Below are 20346 nucleotides of genomic sequence, written 5' to 3' on the forward strand. Positions count from 1 at the left end.
ACTTACCCTTAACTCCTTTGGGCCCAGGAGATCCTATACATCCTGGAAGTCCTTGATTGCCTGGGGGTCCACGTTGTCCCACTGCCCCAATCACATCAGGTCCTGGGGGGCCAGGAGGTCCAGCAAGGCCCTTTAGCCCATCATAACCTTGAAACCCTCTCTCTCCAGGAAATCCTGGAAAACTGTCACCCTGAGTAATCAAACAGTTATTTCAACCAAACAATTTTTTGAGGTTAATGGCATTATGTGAACAGGATCTAGGCATATTAAAAATGCTTTATATGATCACATGACCTAACTAGAAGAGACTTCAGTTCCTGTTATTTTTAACCAAAGCACTAACAGTTTGAATATGGCTTCTCATAACCTTAATGACCTTGGTAGACTCACCTCTGGGCCATGGTTACCAGGTGCACCTGGCTTCCCATTCTGTCCCCTCCTCCCAGTAAAGCCTGGACCACCAGCAGGCCCTCGATGGCCAACATCTCCCTTCTCACCTACAAATAATGTAAATAAATAAACTGGGAGTTACATAAGTTATACTGTATGCAATTCAGCAATAATAGAACTGGAAGACAGTCTGACTGCAATACTTGGGCAATACCCTGGGACCAACCAGGAACTAGACAATTATCCTGGGAACAATGAAAGAAGAAATGACAAACAGGCTTTGGTGTGACATGTCTGTAGTTCACTAAAATGAAAAAAAAATTGTTTCATGTTCCAGCTCCATTCTGATACTTTTCAGTAATCACCTGAGAGACGTGGTTACTGCAAACAGCAGTAATTAATGTTGTGGAAAAACCAAGTCCATTAATTCTAAAACAAATGCACTACAACTCAGGAACTTGTGAATCCAGTAGACTTTAATGAAAATCATAGAGCAATGACAGTCACTAAAGCCACGCCATTCTGCAGATGCACCGAAAGTTCTGAGGTCTGGACCATGGCTTCATACAAAATTTCATTTCATTTCGCGGTAATTTGTTCAAACCCATCATTTATGCCACACTGTCGGTTCAAATCGGGGACATTACTACAGGGCCTATAAATTATGACACACTGTTGGTTCAAGTAGGGGACATTTCACAGGGCAACACAAAGGGTAAAAAAACGTCAATCAAAATGTAACAAATCATCAGGACATTAATGTCAAGGCACCAGATGTTGTAATGCTGACTGAAATTCAAGACTGTCCCTAATACAAGTTATATACATTTTAAATTGATGATTATACTGTTTATGAACTGATTATCTAAGCAAAATAAGTAAAAGTTTATCACTCTCTGTATGTCAAAAAAACAATATCATGTGGGATTCTGGGTCAATTAACCTTGTTGGAGTAGGGGCCATGATTTTAGTTTAGTGAGCTAGGGAGATTAATGCCTGGGCAGGCCTGTCCCCTGGAAGTCTGAGGTAGGGGGATTAGGGGAATCCATCATAATATTAATCTATTCCTAATACTGTGAGTATATAGTTTCACAGGCATATACATTTTATCTGGTTTGAGTGAAATCGTTAAGAATAATATAAAACCAATGGATTAATGTATGCAGCTATGTCATCTCTCAATAGGTATAATATTAGGCATGTAATTAAATTGGCCAGTATTACATTTAGTAAAATAGGACAAGGACAAGAGAAAACAAACAATGTTACACGTGTAAAATCAGTGCAAACACTCACAAGAAACATTCGGGAAGCTGAACTTAAATAGGCTCAGTGATGAGGGAAAACAGGTGCGGGTAATAATGAATGACAACAGGTGTCCGTCATGATGTGATGGAGAGAGGGTGTTGGATTCACTGGCATGGCAAGCTGCTAACACATTTTGACATGGTAATATTTGCCCTCTCTTCTTTGCAAAAGCGCTCCAAATCTGTCAGATAGTGAGGACATCAACTTTGCATGGCCCTCTTCAGATCACCCCACAGATGTTCGATTGGATTCTGGTCTGGGCTCTGGCTGAGCCATTCCAAAACGGTAATCTTCTTCCGGTGAAGCCATGCTTTTGTGGATTTGGATGTGTGCTTTGGGTCATTGTCGTGTTGAAAGGTGAACTTCCTCTTCATCTTCAACTTTCTAACGGACGCCTGAAGGTTTTGTGCCAAAATTGCCTGGTATTTGGAACTGTTCATAATTCCCTCCACCCTGACTAAGGCTTCCAGCTGAAGAAAAACAGCCCCAAAGCATGATGCTACCACCACCATGCTTCATTGCGGGTATGTTGTTCTTTGGGTGTTGTGCAATGTTGTTTTTGTGGCCAAAAACTTTAACCTTGGTTTCATCAGACCATAAGACATTTTCCCACATGCTTTTGGGAGACTTAATGTTTGTTTGGGCAAACTTCAGCCAGGCTTGGATGTTTTTCTTTGTAAGAAAAGGCTTCCGTCTTGCCACCCTACCCCATAGCCTATTCATATGATGAATACGGGAGATTGTTGTAACATGTAGCACACAGCCAGTGCTTGCCAGAAAGTCCTGCAGTTCCTTTACTGTTGCTGTAGGCCTCTTTGAAGCCTCCCTGACCAGTTTTCTGCAAATCTTTTTATCAATTTTGGAGGGACGTCCATTTCTTGGTAATGTCTCCGCATGTTGTGGGTTCACAGCAACAGCTTCCAAATGTGAATGACACACCTCGAATCAACTCCAGACGTTTTACCTGCTTAACTGATTAAGAAATAACAAAGGAATAGCCCAAACCTGTCCATGAAACAGCTTTTGAGTCAGTTATCCAATTACTTTTGGTCTCTTGAAAATGAGGGGGATACATATTAGAGCTGTAATTCCTAAACCCTTCCTCCAATTTGGATGTAAGTACCCTCAAATTGAAGCTGACAGACTGACCTTTCACACTAGAACTGCAAAATGCCTATGCCAATTCACGTATGAGTTTGTAATTCAAATAAAAATGCCATTTTGAATGCTACACCCTCCTCCTTTCATGACTATTCCTAAATAGGCGTAGATTACATTGTGCTGTTGTCAGAATTCAAAACTGACATACGGAAAACTATTTAGAGATTATTTACCTGTTCTTTTTACCCCGTTTTCTGACTAACTCCGCTAACAGCCCAGTGCACTTAAGGTTGGTACCCAGGTGCTAATCACCCCTCACTGAATGCTTGACGTTAATGGATGAATGAGAAATAGTCCCAGATGAATGATCAGAGCCTTGGTTGAATTAGAATTAACTTACAAATGAAATAAAATATTTCTATGACTATTCTTAATTAGGGTATTATTAAAACATAATTCAAATGATATAAGCTACTTATCACAATAGGAGATTCAGCCTATTGTGTAGGCTATTTCATCAAATGTAAATATACAATGTAAATCTACAAATGTATTACGTTAAACAATTAAACGAAATACCAATGTTATTCTTTGCCAGTCACCAATTACCAATTCAAGAAACATTATACGTTAGTATTTTTATAATAGGAGAGAAAGAGAAACTAAATTGCACACACATCCTGTCACCTCTCTTAATTTTCTCTGCTTATTTTACTGAAGATTAAGATTCTACAAATGTATTAGGCTATATAATTATTCATGAAACAAAAAATCTAAGATGTTTTATACCAATCACACATTTCCAATTCAACAAACATATTACAAGTTAACGTTTTTATTAGGTTTTATAAAAGTTTTATTAGGGGAAAAAGAAATTGCATACATGTTGTTTATATTCTTTTTAAGTTGTGGAATAGCAATGACGTCAATGAATGAATGCCTGACAACCCCCTGATCAACCCAGTGTTGCCAACTTAACGAATTTGTCGCTATATTTAGCAAGTATTCAGACCCCTCTAGCTACTCTTTTTCAAATAAGTACCTAGCTACAAATCTAGCAACTTTTTCTGGGGTTATTGGAGACTTGTGGAGATTCTGATGTGAAAGCATCATCTCTGATGTGAAAAAAACTCTTCTCAACGAGCAGTGGGTGCTGCCGTGGGCCTCTCCCTCGTCCCAAAGCATTCACAGAACTCGAGCAGCAGTCCCTCCCAGCTGCAGTCAGAGCAGGAAATGTTCACCGCATCCAGAGACTGCAAATGAATCCCGCATGCGGGAAGCCGCCACTTGCTGATCCCGCCCTGGCTTACATTCAGGGCGGGATGTAAATGTAAAATGTTCTTTGTCTAAAATAAATCACTGCACAAAAATAAATCACTGCATTTGATTCACATCAGTGAATCAGTCACTTACTCACCTCGTCCAATGTCCAGGAATTGTGACATAAAAAAAACAAGAATCGACAGAAGTTCATTTGTAGTTATGGTGTTTTTTTAGGGTGTTTTTTTTACTCCCTTTTGTCTCACCCACAACGTTATTCCTCTCTCCTACAGCGTCCATCACAATTACATGCATATGGCCAAGTATGCAAATTAGGTGATGACGTCATTTAGCGACTTCTGGAGACTATTAGGACAGCCAATAGCTACTTTCCTTACCGAGGAGTTGGCAACACTGGATCAACCTAGTCACACCCAGAAACACCTATGCACAAGGGCGTAACATGTCCCCCCAAATATTAGAAACATGTTAAAGTGTCCCCCCCAATAATAGTCTACATTCTCATTAATTATTTTATGACGAGTAGTATTTGTTGGCTAAGTGGATTACTGTAGCTATATTAAAGGAACCGTATGTAGGATTGTGGCCAAAACAGGTACTGCAATCACTTTAAAAATACTGTAGAGCGGTGTATCCCCTCCCCCTCCCCCCTGACTCGAGGTTGCCAGACAAGCTGCAGGATTGGGCAGAAACGTAGGCTACTTCTACGAGCTTCCAATGGCAAGTGACGACAAGTCGTACACAGTAAGTTTATTTTTCTGTTCATTATGTTTACGCTTAATTAACAGAAAGAGATATTTTGCAAAGTAATTATGTATTGCAAAAATTTACTAATTGTCATTAGTCAAATATAATCGTAAAGATGTATGCTCATATGTGACAGTACATTGTTAGAACAGTAGCTGTTAGTCTAACTTGTAACGTTAGGTGTCTGTCATTAACGTAAGTACAAGCACAAGCCTATGTCACTATGTGTAACCGATATCAAAGATACAGCTATTCATTTAGCTGACGCTAGAAGTGAAAGCGGCCAGCTGTATTTTTTTACTTACCCTGCAGCACACGTCCATAACGCTAAAATATGTGATGTGAAAGATTACATGACATTCTACTATTTTTGGCTGTAGAACTTGCATGAAAAACAAGTAGGCTACAAAATGCCATAATGGGCGTGCTAATGTTGTTTTCCTCAGCGTCTCAGCATAAGGACAGAGAAACGGGCTCTGATAATGCATTGCTAATGTTAGCATACGTCCATATGAGCTAACGTTACGTTACTTTGCATGAACATGCATAACTTTGTTCGACTGAATATATGAATATATGAAATGTCCATTGACATCAAGTACAAGTTAGTCAAACATAGATGAATCTTACCTGTCCAGTAGAAAATTAGCAACGTTGGCGTCTGTCTTCAAATTCTTCTCCGTTTTCAGCCGTCTCCATCTTTCAAAGGCATCTCCTATATACATTCTTGTTTTATTTCGGACTTTGTCACGACGTATTTCGGAATTATAACGAGGTCTTTTAGATTTATTAACGTTAGACATTATTTATCCGACTAGAGTTAGGGTAGGTTAGAGCAGAGCGGACAACACGGATCCTGAAACACTACTGACTTTGTGATAGGTGGAAGGTGGCGCATCAGGCCAAAACACAACATGACAACATCAACATCAGTTGAGGGCTGCAACTCTCACTTTAAAATAACAATATCCTGGAAAGAATACTGTTGTCAGTAATATAAGTATTTGAAATGAACATGATTTCTTAATGGCTAGTGACACATCAGGGCCATTTTATGATTAATTGAAATAGATTTCTTACGTACGGTTCCTATAAGTTTTGTTTTCACAGTAAATACAACGCGTATAAACGTCAATAGATTTTCATATTTACAGAACAAACATGATAAAATATAAGCTTTCTTCTGGCAAAAAAGTAGTTAAGACGTAGTTAGCTAGCTTTCTTTACTTTCAAGTTGAATTCAACATCAGTAGCTTGCTTGCTAGATAACACTGTAGTTCCTATGGCTGTGTGAAAAAGTGATAGTGAATGATTTGAAAGGAAGAACGCCTGCTAAAATTATTTGCACAATATCTGTCGTAGTCTGCACCATAGGCTCGCTCAAGTAGCTAGTTACCATCAGTCAAGAATGGAGTGCAAGTAGCTACAGTGAGGGAAAAAATGATTTAATCTACACACAAAAGCTGGCAATAATTTTCAGTTTATGTTTTCAATCATTTAGACATAGCGAAGGTGTGTTCAATATTTTAAGAATTTGGTTTATGCTATGTAGAATCATGGCAGGAAAGTGATAGACATGAACAAACAGGAAATCAGAGAGAGAAAAAGGCAACAAACCAACAGGTAAATTATTGATAAGTGCCACGCCAAGAAAGACTGTTTATCTGTCATCATGTAAATCAATCAGTCATTAAATAGGATCTCTGATAGCAGGACAGCAGCTGATTTAGGATTGTACTGTATGTGTTTACTTCATTCAGGAGAGAGGCAGTCATAACAATAGCATGGATCAGAAAGTAGGCTGAGCGAGGGAGAGAGGCCACAAACCAATGGGTAAGATTGTAAGAAGTATTAATTTAAGGCGGTGTATAGGAGCAGATTGGAAAACTTAAAGCTGGACTAACATTCCTGACTGAGATATTATCAACATCATTGTAGTATTAGTCCTTAAAAAATGTAATCTGGGTACATTATCATCTATCTGAGATGCCCTTTGTTATGGACATTCCTTGAACTGATGTACACTTGGTCCTATACATGTATAAATTGGTTACTAGTTAAAGGTACTGAGTCCCCTTGTTTGGATAAGAAAAGGAATGTAGGAAAGGGGGATCTTGTGTTTAGGGTCATAATTGACTGGTATCAGCAGATTACAGGGTTGCTCGTAAACCTGCCTATCTGTATAACCCATCTATCTATTGTTTGTCCAGATGCTGTGAGTCTTCTCCCAGAGTTGAAGAGCTTACCCATGTGGGGTAGGACAGCCTGCCCCTTGTGTGAAGCCTAGGTAGTAATAGAACAAAGGGGATGTGTTCTGTTGAGTTTGGTCAGCTGTGCAGCAATTTACCACACCCCTTTTAACTGTAATAAATACGGACTGTTCATGTATCTACTTCAGAGATTCCTCAGATTATGTAAGCGTTTGACGAGTCTCTCTATTTGCAAATAAACTGTTAATTATGAGAGAATTTTGTCTCTGTACTTCTTTAAGAATTCCGATCGATGGAATTACCCCCACACCTTCCAGCTGAAAGGTCCCACCATGCACAAAAGTCACACAAGCTATAATTTACCAATGCTAGTTAGGACTATTGCATGTTCACAAATCACTACTTTCTTTAAGCCAAACTGGAATTTTCACACTGAAAGCTTGAGTCAAATCAACACCCGCAAAGCATCGGTACAGAAAGCATATTGAGTAGACAACATCGTTTGGGGTAACTATCAATTTGCTACAACCTTTTCAGACATAATGAGTGTTGCAAGTTAGTGTTGTGGAAACAATTATCGCCCCCAGTATTTTCAACCAGACTACCTCTGAGCGAAACTGAGTCGGTTGCATGGGTCCTATTCGCACTTCATTGGTAAATAATGCCAACGCCTTATTTTTTACCAGAGCGTTTCTATATCTAACGTAGTCATGGACAAAAATAATCAAACTAGAAGTGGATTCTAGAAGTGGAAAAACACATAGAACTACATATTAAAAAGACATTTTGGGGAATAAATTAACATTCACACTTAGTCAAATGTGCCCCCCCCAATATCAGTGTCACTTCTACGCTTTTGCCTATGCATGTGATTGAAGTGTAACGATAAAGAATGATGATGAGAGTAGAAACTATATATAATCTGAACTCATTTTACAGCATTTAGTTCACAATGGCACACCAAACCCATCGATTCGACACCCTGACAGCATTTTGTGGAAACCTCAACACTGTCACTGACGAGCTTGCATGACATGATCAAAAGCATTAATTTGACGTTCAAACCTGTTGAGGGGACTATCTGTCCCATTGGGTTTCCACAAAAGCGTTTTTCTACAAAAAGTATATCTTGTACATTACAGTGGGGATGGAAAATATAATGTGGTTGGATGCATTACACAATCCCTCTCCAAAGCTAATGAGCACAAGCAAATGAACAACAATAACATAAAAATATGATAATGTTGTGTACATTAACTTAAGATCAAACTATGTCTCAGTGTGCTCCACCTTATAATATTCTTTAACTTGATAACACAGAGTTTTGAGCCTACACAATACAAACTAAAACTATAGACAATCTGCAGACCTTAATTTTGAAGGCAACATGAAAATTAGAAGTCTTATTGTTGCAGCCAAATGTGAGTTGTGACTTAAAAACAATGACTTGGTCCCACCTCTGCTCAATGACTTGGTCCCACATCATACAAAACAATTATCAAATAGTCAATGTCATTATTCATTTAGGCTACTGTAAATCATCTTTTGATCATTCTTTTAGTCTGTAATCAAATGTTTTCCTTTGATTGTCGCATGCTAGTCGATAATTTATCTTATTTTACCTTATACATTAGCAAAATGAGATCAAACTTAAAACGAAATTCTAATGGATTTATCTTTGAATAATTTAAGTGTTGTGTCATTTTCATTTGGTACATTTGTAGGGCCTAATAAACAAATTAAAATACTATAGGTGTGTTTTGAGAAATAATCATTCTATGTACTCTTTTTTTAGTAGTTTTTTTCATATGATAAGATACAAACACATTCTTGTATTTTTCAAATTAATTAAAACAAAACAAAAAACAAAGAAAACAAAATGTTTTTAGACTATTCTAAATAGTTTGATAACGACCCAGTAGATGAACAGATGCTCTGGCTGGATGGTGATGCTGCGGAGGAGAATGTCCATGCTAATAGGGACAATTCATATTCCAATTACGCCAAATGGCGTTCGGCTCTGCCGGATACTGGGGGTCTGAAAGGCCTGGCAATTCTAGCATTAAACCTGAACACATCCTAATGCATAATTGTTATTGTCTGTGACAAAGCTCGAACCCGCATGACAGTCCAATTCTCTAACCACTACGCTATTTTACAAGTCAATAAGAGACATTCGCTCTTCTTGGCCAGCTCCGCTTATGCGGTCCGGCAAAAGTCAAGCTTACCTTTGATATCCATTAGACAGAGGTCACCTTTCTGCCCTTTTGGTCCCCGGATACCTCCCAATCCTGGAAAGCCCTATAGAATGGAAAGCACATCATTTTACCCACCATTCTTTTTTAAACTTTATTTATACAGAGGCATACTTTTTGTGAACTATAAAATGTTCATCATCATCATCTTCCGCTTATCCGGGGCCGGGTCGTGGGGGCAGCAGTCTAAGCAGAGACGCCCAGACAATCCCTCTAGCTCTACCGGGGGGACACCGAGGCGTTCCCAGGCCAGCCGGTAGACATACTCCCTCCAGCGTGTCCTAGGTCTTCCCCGGGGTCTCCTCCCGGTGGGACGGGACCGGAACACTTTCCCAGGAAGGCGTTCTGGAGGCATCCGAAACAGATGCCCAAGCCACCTCAGCTGACCCCTCTCGATGTGGTGGAGCAGCGGCTCTACTCTGAGCTCCTCCCGGGTGACAAAGCTTCTCACCCTATCTCTAAGGGATCGCCCAGCCACCCTGCGGAGAAAGCTCATTTTGGTCACCTGTATCCAGGATCTTGTCCTTTCGGTCATGACCCAAAGCTCATGACCATAGGTGAGTGTAGGAATGTAGATTGACCGGTAAATCGAGAGCTTCGCCTTGAGGCTCAGCTCTTTCTTCACCACGACAGACCGATACATCGACCGCATTAATGCAGAAACTGCACCGATCCGTCTTTCAATCTCCCGTTCCATCCTTCCCTCACTCGTGAACAAGACCCCTAGATACGTAAACTCCTCTACTTGAGGCAGGCGCACTCCACCAACCTGAAGTGGGCAAGCCACCCTTTTCCGACTGAGGACCATGGCCTCGGATTTGGAGGTACTGATTCTCATCCCCACCGCTTCACACTCAGCTTTAAACCGTCCCAGTGCATGCTGAAGGTCCTGGTTTGAAGGGGCCAACACGACAACATCATCCGCAAAGAGCAGAGACAAAATCGTGTGGTCCCCAAACTTGACACCCTCCGGCCCCTGGCTGCGCCTAGAAATTCTGTCCATAAAAATTACAACCCTCACCTGGAAACAAGTCTGACTTACTGCCGGCAATGCGGACCAAGCTCAATGACACCCCTTTGCAAAGGACCCAGGACCCCATATTCCTGAAGCACTCTCCACAGGATGCCGCGAGGGACACAGTCGAATGCCTTCTCCAAATCCACAAAACACATGTGGATTGGTTGGGCAAACTCCCATGAACCCTCCAACACCCCGTAGAGGGTATAGAGCTGGTCCAGTGTTCCATGGCCCGGAAGAAAACCACACTGTTTCTTTCTGAATCCGAGGTTCTACTATCGGCCGTATTCTCCTCTCCAGTACCCTGGCATAGACTTTCCCGGGGAGGCTGAGAAGTATGATCCCCCTGTAGTTGGAACCGGGGTAAACTCCAACACATGGCGGCAGAGCTAGGGAGCTGGTGTGGGTTTGCTTATAGCTCCCCAGCTCCGCTATAAAATGTTAATTCATCAAACATATATATTTCCTTTGGAGCACCAGTACATAAAGCTTAATATTTCTTTGCAAAACAGTCCATGAGTACAGAGGATTGTAGTCAAAAACAGTTCTTCCGAACTCTGCACAAGCCTGCAGTAACTCTAGGACTAGCCAGGCTTGAGAGCGTAGTTCATATTAGCCTAGATAGATGACATTTTCTTCAAGGCTTTTCCAGATAAATATTAGTTCAGTGCATCCATCACAGAGGCCGGTTTAATTATTTGCCCTGTATCAAAGCTACTTTCAGTTTTTTTTAAGTAATCACGAATAAAAGGCCTATTTTATATATTTTTTTCTTGTAGCTTAGATTTAACAAGGGGGACTAGTATTTGGCTTGTCATTTCTCACCTGGGTTACACGTTACAAAAACCCATAGTTGTTGAGCTTTGTGGCCCCTACCTATTATTGCTTTGTTGTTATTTATCTAAATGACAATTTTATTTTAAAACAATTTTAGCTAAACAATATCATTTATATTTGTTGCTTACTTATGTTGCCTCTTTGTAAGAAGGTTTTGAATTGAGCGTATGAGATGGACATTCACATTTTAAAAAAAACAAACATATTGTCCACTTCAGGGGTTATCATCTCTCAACTTATGAGCCTGCTGCTTTCTGTTTCATCATTAATTGCACTGATCTGGTGTTCCAGGTGTTCCAGGAAATTTCTTAAACTGATGTATTCTTATTGATTAAAGGACTGAGTCCCCATGTTTAGATAAGTAAAGGAATGTAGTTAGAGGGGGGTATGGTATTTGTCTAAGGGGGCATCCTTGACTGGTAGCGGCAGATTCTAGGGTTAATCGTAATCTGTATAACCCATTAGTGTCTTTTTCAGTTGGTCCAGATGATTAAGATTTTCCAGGGTTGAGGAGTGTTGGGGAAGTTTCTGAAGCCTGATGCATTCTTACTGATTAAAGGACTTGAATCACATTGTTTAGATAGGTAGAGGAATGTGGGGTATCTGGTATTTGCAAAGGGGGTATCATTGACTGGTATCAGCTGATGAAATGGTTACTCTTTATCTCCTCATCTGTATAACTCATCAGGGCATCTATTGTCTATTTGGGTTCGGTTAGAACTCTTAGAATTGAAGAAGTTACTTATGGGAGGAAGGAGAGCTGTCATTTGTGTGAAGCTTAGGTAAACACAACAGTGAACATTATGGCAGGAAGGATAAGGTGGGGGGACAGCCCGCCCTTTGGGGTAAACAGATGGCAGCATCTTACCACTCCCCTTTTTCTATGTAATAAATACTGTTGAAATGATATTTTGAGTCAGAGACTCCTCAGACGATTATGTGTGTGTAAGCGATTGACGCGTCTCTCATATGTGCATAATAGTTAATAAAACGGTTAGAATGTGCCAAGAGAACATTGTCTCTGTGTTCCTTACTCCGAGTGTCAATACATGGAATTTCCATCACAGGAGGTTACCCAAAGGGAGGGGGGAGGACAACAGCTGCCTTGTGATATGTGATAGAACAAAGGGCATGTGTTTGATTGATTGACATGAGACAGATGGGCAGCATCTTACCACACCCCTTTGCCTCCCTTAAATACAGACGGTTGTCCTGTGTTAATTTAAAGATTATTCATTGTAACTTCGTAACCTGTGTATTGACTCCTTGTAAGAATAAACAGTTTATTGTGCATTTGAGTTTTCCTCTGTCTTACCTACCATTTTCGTAAATTGTTTGGGCGTTAGAAATTGCCGTCACATTTGTGGGCTCGTCTGGGATCCTAATCCTGCTCGGTTTGAGTCTTTTTCCAAACAGGTTAACCGTGCACGGCTATTATCCCCCAAAAAAGGCAGTCCTTTGAGGGGTTGAGAATAAGTGCCTGGCTGGAGCTGAGATTCGTGCATGATCAGTACAGATGGCCCGTGGAAATTTAATTTGGAGGTAAGAGCACAATACAGTCAGGAATAGGCCAATGGATGTGTTAGGGCACATTTTAAATCTGCAGTTATATTATCTCACTTACGGGCCGACGGGTCTATTAGCAGGTGTTAGAACACGTTAATTGAGATAAGAGTTTAGGGTTAGGGCTGTAAACCATTAAACGTCCCTCGTAGTTACGTTGGGCCAGCAGAGATAATGAAAGACAGGTATGGTGTTTGAACTTGTGAACAATTATATCTCTGGAAAATTTTGGGTTTTCCGAAGACAGTTTCCAAAGACAGTTGCATGGGTTGAAAGAGAAGTTGGAGGAATACGAGCAGGGGAAAATTTAAAAAAAATACAGAAGGGGAAACGAAAAGTAGATTGGAAAGCTTATGGTATATGGAAAGAAGCGACTGATAAAAGACTTAGTCAGAGTAGTGTAGGGACTACTGATCAATGTGTTCTGGCTTCTCCTACTAGAGTGGATGTGGACCTGGACTGCCCTCCCCGACTTCCTACTTATAACACTGTGCGAAAGTCTGCAGCTGTTCCTGAATCACGGGCGGAAATGCCACCGAAACGGTCTCAAAATAGTCCCCCTCCTGCCCGGAAGTTTTATCCTTTGCTGGTGGCCGACCTTGGTGCGACATCCCCAATTTCTGGGAGGACCAGGAGCGTCACGTCATCTGGGAAGCCTGAAGGTCATTTCCTGATGGTAGAAGTTACGAATCCGGCCGCAGGAGGTGAAGGCGACACGCCCCCAACTATTTTTGTCTACCGCCCATGGTCTCCTGCCGACCTGAAAGACGTGGCCGGTTCGCTGCCCAACCCAGAAAAAGAAGGTGGAGAAGAATTAAATCGTTTTTTCCTCCAGATGCTTGACCAATACTAACCAAATATAGTTGAAGTAGAAATGGTAATGATGAAAGCATTACAGTTAAGATGGTGAAGGGTGAAAGGAGACTGGCCCGTGCATAACGGCCAGTATAATTGGGGCGTTGGTTCTCAATACAGGTTAACAATCATGGCACTGTGTGGACGGATAGGTGCTTTTTTCCCGAGACGGAGGAACTGGGAGAAAATTTCTAACTGCAAACATAAACAGGGAGAAAGAGTCATAGACTATCGTAAGAGATTTGAGAAAGAATTCGAAATTCACAGTGGAATGGGCCGCAAGCCAGATGGAGGTAATGATTCTCCCTGGGAACAACAGTGTAAGATGAGACTGTTTGCGGGTCTGCTCCCAACATTACAGAAACATGTAAAGGAGCACTGTGTGGCCTTGGACGAGGGCCGCATGGAAATCGTTTGGCCGTATATCAAGCACACTGAAAAAGTCTGCGAAGACCAAGAGGATAAGAGACAAACCGATAAAGGTAAACGTGAAACAAAATTACAGATGGCCCAACTAGGTTTTTACAGCGGCTACGACCAAAGAGGCCGAGGACAACTATGAGAAAGGTTGCCATCGTTGTGGCTTGATTGAACATTGGGTACGCAATTGTCCTGAAAAAGACACAAGGGAAGATGGACAAAGTAATAGAGACAATTTTAATTCCAGTGGATTTACAGTGAACAATGCAAGGGGAACTCTGAGAAACAAAAGCTACCAGGAGGAAGGGTTTTGACGCTCGGAGGGGGCAGGACAGGAAACATCTTCCGGTGAGATCAATCCATTACATGACCCTGCATATATTGATGTTATGCAAACACTTAATGTACAAGCATTTAGTGAAAACGTAGAGTACCAAGTTAAACCCACAATGTTTCTTACAATTAATGGTAAACAGATTGAATTTTTGGTTGATTCTGGAGCTGGATATTCTGTCCTTAGAGCCCAGGAATGCGATCCGCTTCCAAAATTTTGTGGTAGAACTGTAATTACGGTAGGGGCTAGTGGAGGACTGACTACGGAGCGATTTACAACCCCTCTGTCGGTAGTAGATGACGAGGGCCAGCGTTATCCGAGACATTCATTTTTGTTTTCCAATTGTTGTCCAATTAATTTGTTAGCTAGGGACTTGATGACACAGTTAGGGATCACACTGGAATGTTCAGACAAAGGCATGCAAATTAAACGTACTGTTTTGCAAGGAGTTCAAAATGGTGAGCAACCTGTTGATTATTGTTATTCATGGGATTTAGGAAAAACAGGGCCTAGAGCTGTTCCACAAGAGTTGGTAAATAAGGAGATGAATAGCGTAGAGAGGGGTTCAGCTCTGTTTATGGATATTGGCGACTTGCGTTACTCAGCGAAAGTTTCAGAAAGTCAGGATGTTGGTTTTGAGAAGGTGTGGTTTGGAGATGGTAAAAGTGATTTTTTGACGGGTGAATATGTATACTGGTCTTCAGAGGGTTTTTGTGCATGGTCTGTGCGAAATGTGAGGGAGGTGTCTCACTATTTTGATGTGGAGGGTTCAGACCCCAATGTCCCGCTTGCTAAAACTGTGTTTGGCACGTGGGCAAGCTTGGGTCCTTGGGTGAAGGGGTGCAAGGAAGTAGTGGACTGGGTCCCTTGTCATATGGTGGGAGTGGATTTTTCCGTGGCAGCCCAGGCCTATAGAGAGAGGTTTGGGTGCACCGTTTTGGGTAAAAGGGAAGTACATCTTGTGCGGCATGACGACTGGGTCCGTCAGGTCTGTGCAGTCCAGGTGGCTGCCACAGATCCTAGGTTAGCGGAAGTTCCACCCTCCTTGTGGTCACAGCATAAATATGATGTTGGGTTGATTAACAATGCACAGCCTCTTGTAGTTACACCTAGAGGACCCCATAGACCATGCCAGGCTCAATGTCCACTGAAAGCGGAGGCTATTGAAGGGATAGCTCCCGTATTTAAAGCATTGTTGGAGAAAGGCATAATTGTTCCATGTCCAAACAGCCCTTGTCGCACTCCTATTTTTCCAGTAAAGAAAGCCAAAGTAGTTGGACAACCTGTGGCTTGGCGATTTGTACAAGATCTCAAAAAAGTTAACGAGGCTGTATATGCGCGCGCACCGAATGTACCTGATCCATATACAACCATGACTCAAGTTCTGAGCAATAGTAAATTTTTCTCAGTGGTCGACTTAGCCAACGCGTTCTTTAGCATCCCTGTGCACAAGGATTCACAATTTTGGTTCGCATTTGAATTTTCCGGCCAATTGTACACATGGACGAGATTGCCTCAAGCTATTGTGAATCTCCTGCCGTGTTTGCATCCGCGCTAAAAGATAACTCGGAAGGGTTCCAATTTAAAAATGGCAACACCCTTATCCAATATGTTGATGATCTTCTTGTCTGTTCCCCCGATAAGGATACGTGTGAAAAAGACACTGTGCTGTTGTTACAGTACTTGGCCTCGCAAGGTCATAAAGCCAGTTTACATAAGCTACACCTAGTCCAGAAGGAAGTAATTTTTCTGGGCCATAAACTAACGCCAGAGGGTAAAAGTCTCAGTGCAGACAGGATAGAAGCCATTGTTGGCATCCCAAAACCTCTCACTAAAAATCAACTTCTGTCTTTTCAGGGCATGGCAGGTTTCTGTAGACAATGGGTTCCTGAATATGCTCGTTTGGTACAGCCCTTACAGGACATGGCCCATGGCCAGAAGCTCGCGTCACATGATAGGCAAGGCAAGGCAAGGCAATTTTATTTATATAGCACATTTCATACACAATGGTCATTCAAAGTGCTTTACATAAATATCCATTTGACAGAGGAACTGTTACAGAAATAAGAAATAATAAAAACCATTAAGAATATAAAATCAAATACAGAACAGTAAAGAAATAAGAAAAATTAAAACCGTTAAGAATATAATGTCAAATACAGTTTAGAATAAAAAATATAATAAAATAAAGGACAGTGAAAACAGTCGGACGGACAGTGGCACAGTGCTCATTCATTAAATGCAAAGTTAAATAGATGTGTTTTGAGTCTGGATTTGAATGTGACTACTGTAGGAGCACATCTGATCTCTTCTGGAAGCTGGTTCCAGCTGCGACTGGCATAATAGCTAAAAGCAGACTCTCCTTGCTTAGAGTGAACCCTTGGTATTTCTAGCTGATGTGATCCTAATGATCTGAGTGTTCGTTTGGGTTTATATTCATTGAGCATATCTGCAATGTATTGAGGTCCTAGGCCTTTGAACGATTTATATACCAGTAGTAATACTTTAAAATCGATCCTATATGTAACTGGCAGCCAGTGTAAAGACCTGAGGACTGGTGTGATATGATCATATTTTCTGGTTCTGCTGAGAATCCTGGCCGCGGCGTTCTGTACGAGCTGCAACTGTCTTATGGTCTTTTTGGGAAGGCCAGTGAGGAGTCCATTACAATAATCCACCCTGCTGGTGATGAAAGCATGCACTAGTTTTTCTAAGTCTTGACTAGAAACAAAGCATCTAATTCTTGCAATATTTTTCAGATGATAGTATGCTGATTTAGTTATTGCTTTGACATGACTACTGAAGTTAAGGTCTGACTCTAGAGACACACCGAGATTCCTGACTTGATTTTTAGTTGTTTGACCTTTAGAGTGAAGGTACGCGTTCACCTTGAGAACTTCATCTTTATTTCCAAACGCAATAACTTCAGTTTTATCTTTGTTTAACTGAAGAAAGTTTTGGCACATCCAACTATTTATTTCATCAATGCATTGGAGCAGGGAGTCAATTGGGCTGTAATCGTTTGGCGATAGGGCTAAGTAGATCTGTGTGTCATCTGCATAGCTGTGATAAGAGATTTGGTTCTTTCTCATTATTTGGCTCATTGGGAGCATGTACAGGTTGAATAGGAGTGGCGCAAGAATTGAGCCTTGAGGAACTCCGCATGTCATGGACGTCCACTCAGACCTATGGTCTCCTATACTCACATAATACCCTCTTGCTTCTAAGTATGACCTGAACCATTTTAGGACTATCCCAGAGAGCCCCACCCAGTTTTCCAGCCTGTCTAGAAGTATGTTGTGATCGACAGTGTCAAATGCAGCACTGAGATCAAGTAGTATCAGCACTGATAATTTGCCTGAGTCAGAATTTAAGCGAAAATCGTTTATTATCTTAATGAGCGCTGTCTCTGTGCTGTGATGCGGTCGGAAACCGGATTGAAAATTGTCAAAGTATCCGTTTGAGCTTAAGAATTTGTTCAGCTGATTGAAGACAACTTTTTCAATGATCTTGCCTATGAAAGGAAGATTTGAGATCGGTCTATAGTTGTTTAATATGGTCTTATCCAGATTGCTCTTTTTCAGGAGGGGTTTGACAACACCAGTTTTCAGGGAGTTTGGGAAACTTCCAGAGAGAAGTGAGGCATTTACCACTTTTATGAGATCTTCTTCTAAACAGTTTAACACACTTTTGAAAAAAGATGTGGGAAGTGCGTCAAGGGCACATGTTGATGTTTTAAGGTGTTGAACAGTTTCTTCCAAAACTTTGCAATCAATTTCTTCGAAATCAGACATAGTAACCACTTTCTCAGGTTGTGGTTGGATCTGTCTGACCCCAGCACTACTCGAGGATGTGCTGATCACCTTTCTGATATTATTGATTTTCTCAGAGAAAAAGAATGCAAACTCACTGCACTTGCTGTCTGAGAGCATTTCACTGGGAATCTGGATTGGGGGATTTGTTAGTCTATCGACAGTAGCGAAAAGAATGCGAGTATTATTTAGATTTCTGTTTATAATATTTGAGAAAAAAATCTGTCTAGCTTTGCCTAATTCCATGTTGAAAGCATGGATGGTGTCTTTGTAGATGTTGTAATGGACTACAAGTTTTGTCTTTCGCCACATGCGCTCTGCTTTTCTGCATTGTCTTTTCATATATGATAGGGTAGTGTGGACCCCTGAGGGAGATGCTTCTTTTAGGTCCTTATAACAGGCCTTGGATACCTCTCCCACTTTAGGGATCCCTGATCCTAAGAAGAAGTTTGTTCAAGCAGTTTGTGAAAATAATGGTTATATGTCCTGTCTTAATGCAGAAACATGGTGATAAGTTGAGGCCAATTGCATACTTTTCTTTTAAACTGGTTGCTGTAGCACAAGGCCTTCCCTACTGTCTGAAGGCTGTGGCAGCGGCAGCAGATGCTGTTTTGCGCTCTCGGCCTCTGGTGTGTTATCACCCGCTTGAGCTACAAATTCCTCACTCTGTTGCCTCTATTTTGTTGGAACACAAGACTAGTCATATGTCAGGTGCCAGGTTTCTGCATTACCACAACATTTTACTGTCATTACCCCATGTCACTTTTGTACGGAGTCCTGTTTTGAACCCGGCCACTTTCCTCCCCACAGAGGTGGATGGTGAGCCGCATGACTGCCTTTCTGTTATTAACCAACAGTGTACCCCTCGTGATGATTTGTCTGATGAACCTCTACCAAATTGTGATCTTGTTTTTTATGTTGATGGGACTGCTGGTAAATCTCATATTTCTGCTGTCAATAATGTAGGTTATGCCATTGTCACTGATCATGATGTGGTTGAGGGTCACAGAGTGCCACACCACCTTTCCGCTCAGGCTGCAGAGCTGTACATGACTTTGGTACATTGTGGAAAATGAGGGGGTTTATTACTTCTTCTGGTACACGGATTCAACATGGCCACCTTATTCGTAACCTTTTGGAAGCTGTTTTGTTACCTAAGGAAGGGGCCATTTGTAAATGTGAGGCCCATACTACAGGCAGAGATGTTGTTTCTCTTGGAAATCGCAGGGCAGATGCAGCTGCTAAAGCCCCCCTCATTCTGCTTTGCAGATGACCCATCTGACCCCCACAGTTTCCCTCTCTGATCTTGTTGAAGCGCAATCTCAGGCTTCGCCTACAGAGAGGACGGCTTGGAAAAACGCAGGGGCATCCTATGTGAATACTGTTTGGATCGGTCCTAATGGTAACCCCTGCTTGCCGAAATGTCTGTTTCATTTCTATGCGATGCTCTCTCATGGAAGAGATCACGCTTCAAAAGGGGGGATGGTGAATATTGTAAATAAGTATTGGTACACACAGGGCTTTACGAATTATGCTCAACGTTTTTGTTCAAAATGCCTAGTGTGTTTGAGGTTTAATATAGGGCGGGACAAGCAGTTCCCCAGTCCAGCCATCCTACCCCTGATGGCCCTTTTGACCATGTAATGATGGATTTCATTGAGTTGAACCCCTGCGAGGGAAAGAAATACTGTGTTGTGTTTGTTGATATGTTTTCTAAATGGGTTGAGGCTTTCCCGGCTGGGAAGGCTGATGCAACAGCGGTTGCTAAGGCATTATTGACTGAAATCATACCCAGATGGGGCATTCCTAAGAAACTGTCAAGTGACAATGGATCACATTTTGTGAACGGAGACATTCAGAATGTCTGAGTATCTAGGAGTTGATCTGAAGACTCACTGTGCCTACCACCCGCAGAGTGGAGGGGCAGTGGAAAGAGAAAATGGGACAATTAAAATGAAACTCTCAAAGTTGGGTGAAGAGACAGGGTTGACCTGGGTTAAAGCACTCCCCCTTGTGCTTACATACATGAGAGGAAGGCCCAGGGTGAAAACAGGCCTCTCCCCTCATGAGGTCATCACCGGAAGACCAATGAACACAGGCTTAGGTGCCCCTACTCACACAAACCTCACCACAGAACATGTGAATGATACAATGTTAACATACTGCACTAATTTGTCAAAGGTTCTGAACAACATCCACAGGAGTGTGAAAGCTG

The 20346-nt window shown here is 41.5% G+C and overlaps 1 protein-coding gene across 5 annotated transcripts in view; it reads right to left on the reverse strand.

Moving 5' to 3' along the window:
- The window catches only part of col4a4 (collagen, type IV, alpha 4), a 295816-nt gene that overhangs the window by 149106 nt on the left and 126364 nt on the right, over positions 1-20346 (reverse strand). For all 5 annotated transcript variants that reach the window (XM_034292008.1, XM_034292010.1, XM_034292005.1 and 2 more), the window contains 3 exons: positions 9266-9338; positions 391-497; positions 7-190 (listed from right to left, as the gene is read on the reverse strand). In XM_034292008.1, the coding sequence (XP_034147899.1) occupies positions 7-190; positions 391-497; positions 9266-9338 (364 nt within the window). The remainder of the gene's footprint in view (positions 1-6; positions 191-390; positions 498-9265; positions 9339-20346) is intronic.

This window comes from Esox lucius, chromosome 1 (assembly GCF_011004845.1).
Source record: "Esox lucius isolate fEsoLuc1 chromosome 1, fEsoLuc1.pri, whole genome shotgun sequence".
Lineage (NCBI taxonomy): Eukaryota > Metazoa > Chordata > Actinopteri > Esociformes > Esocidae > Esox > Esox lucius.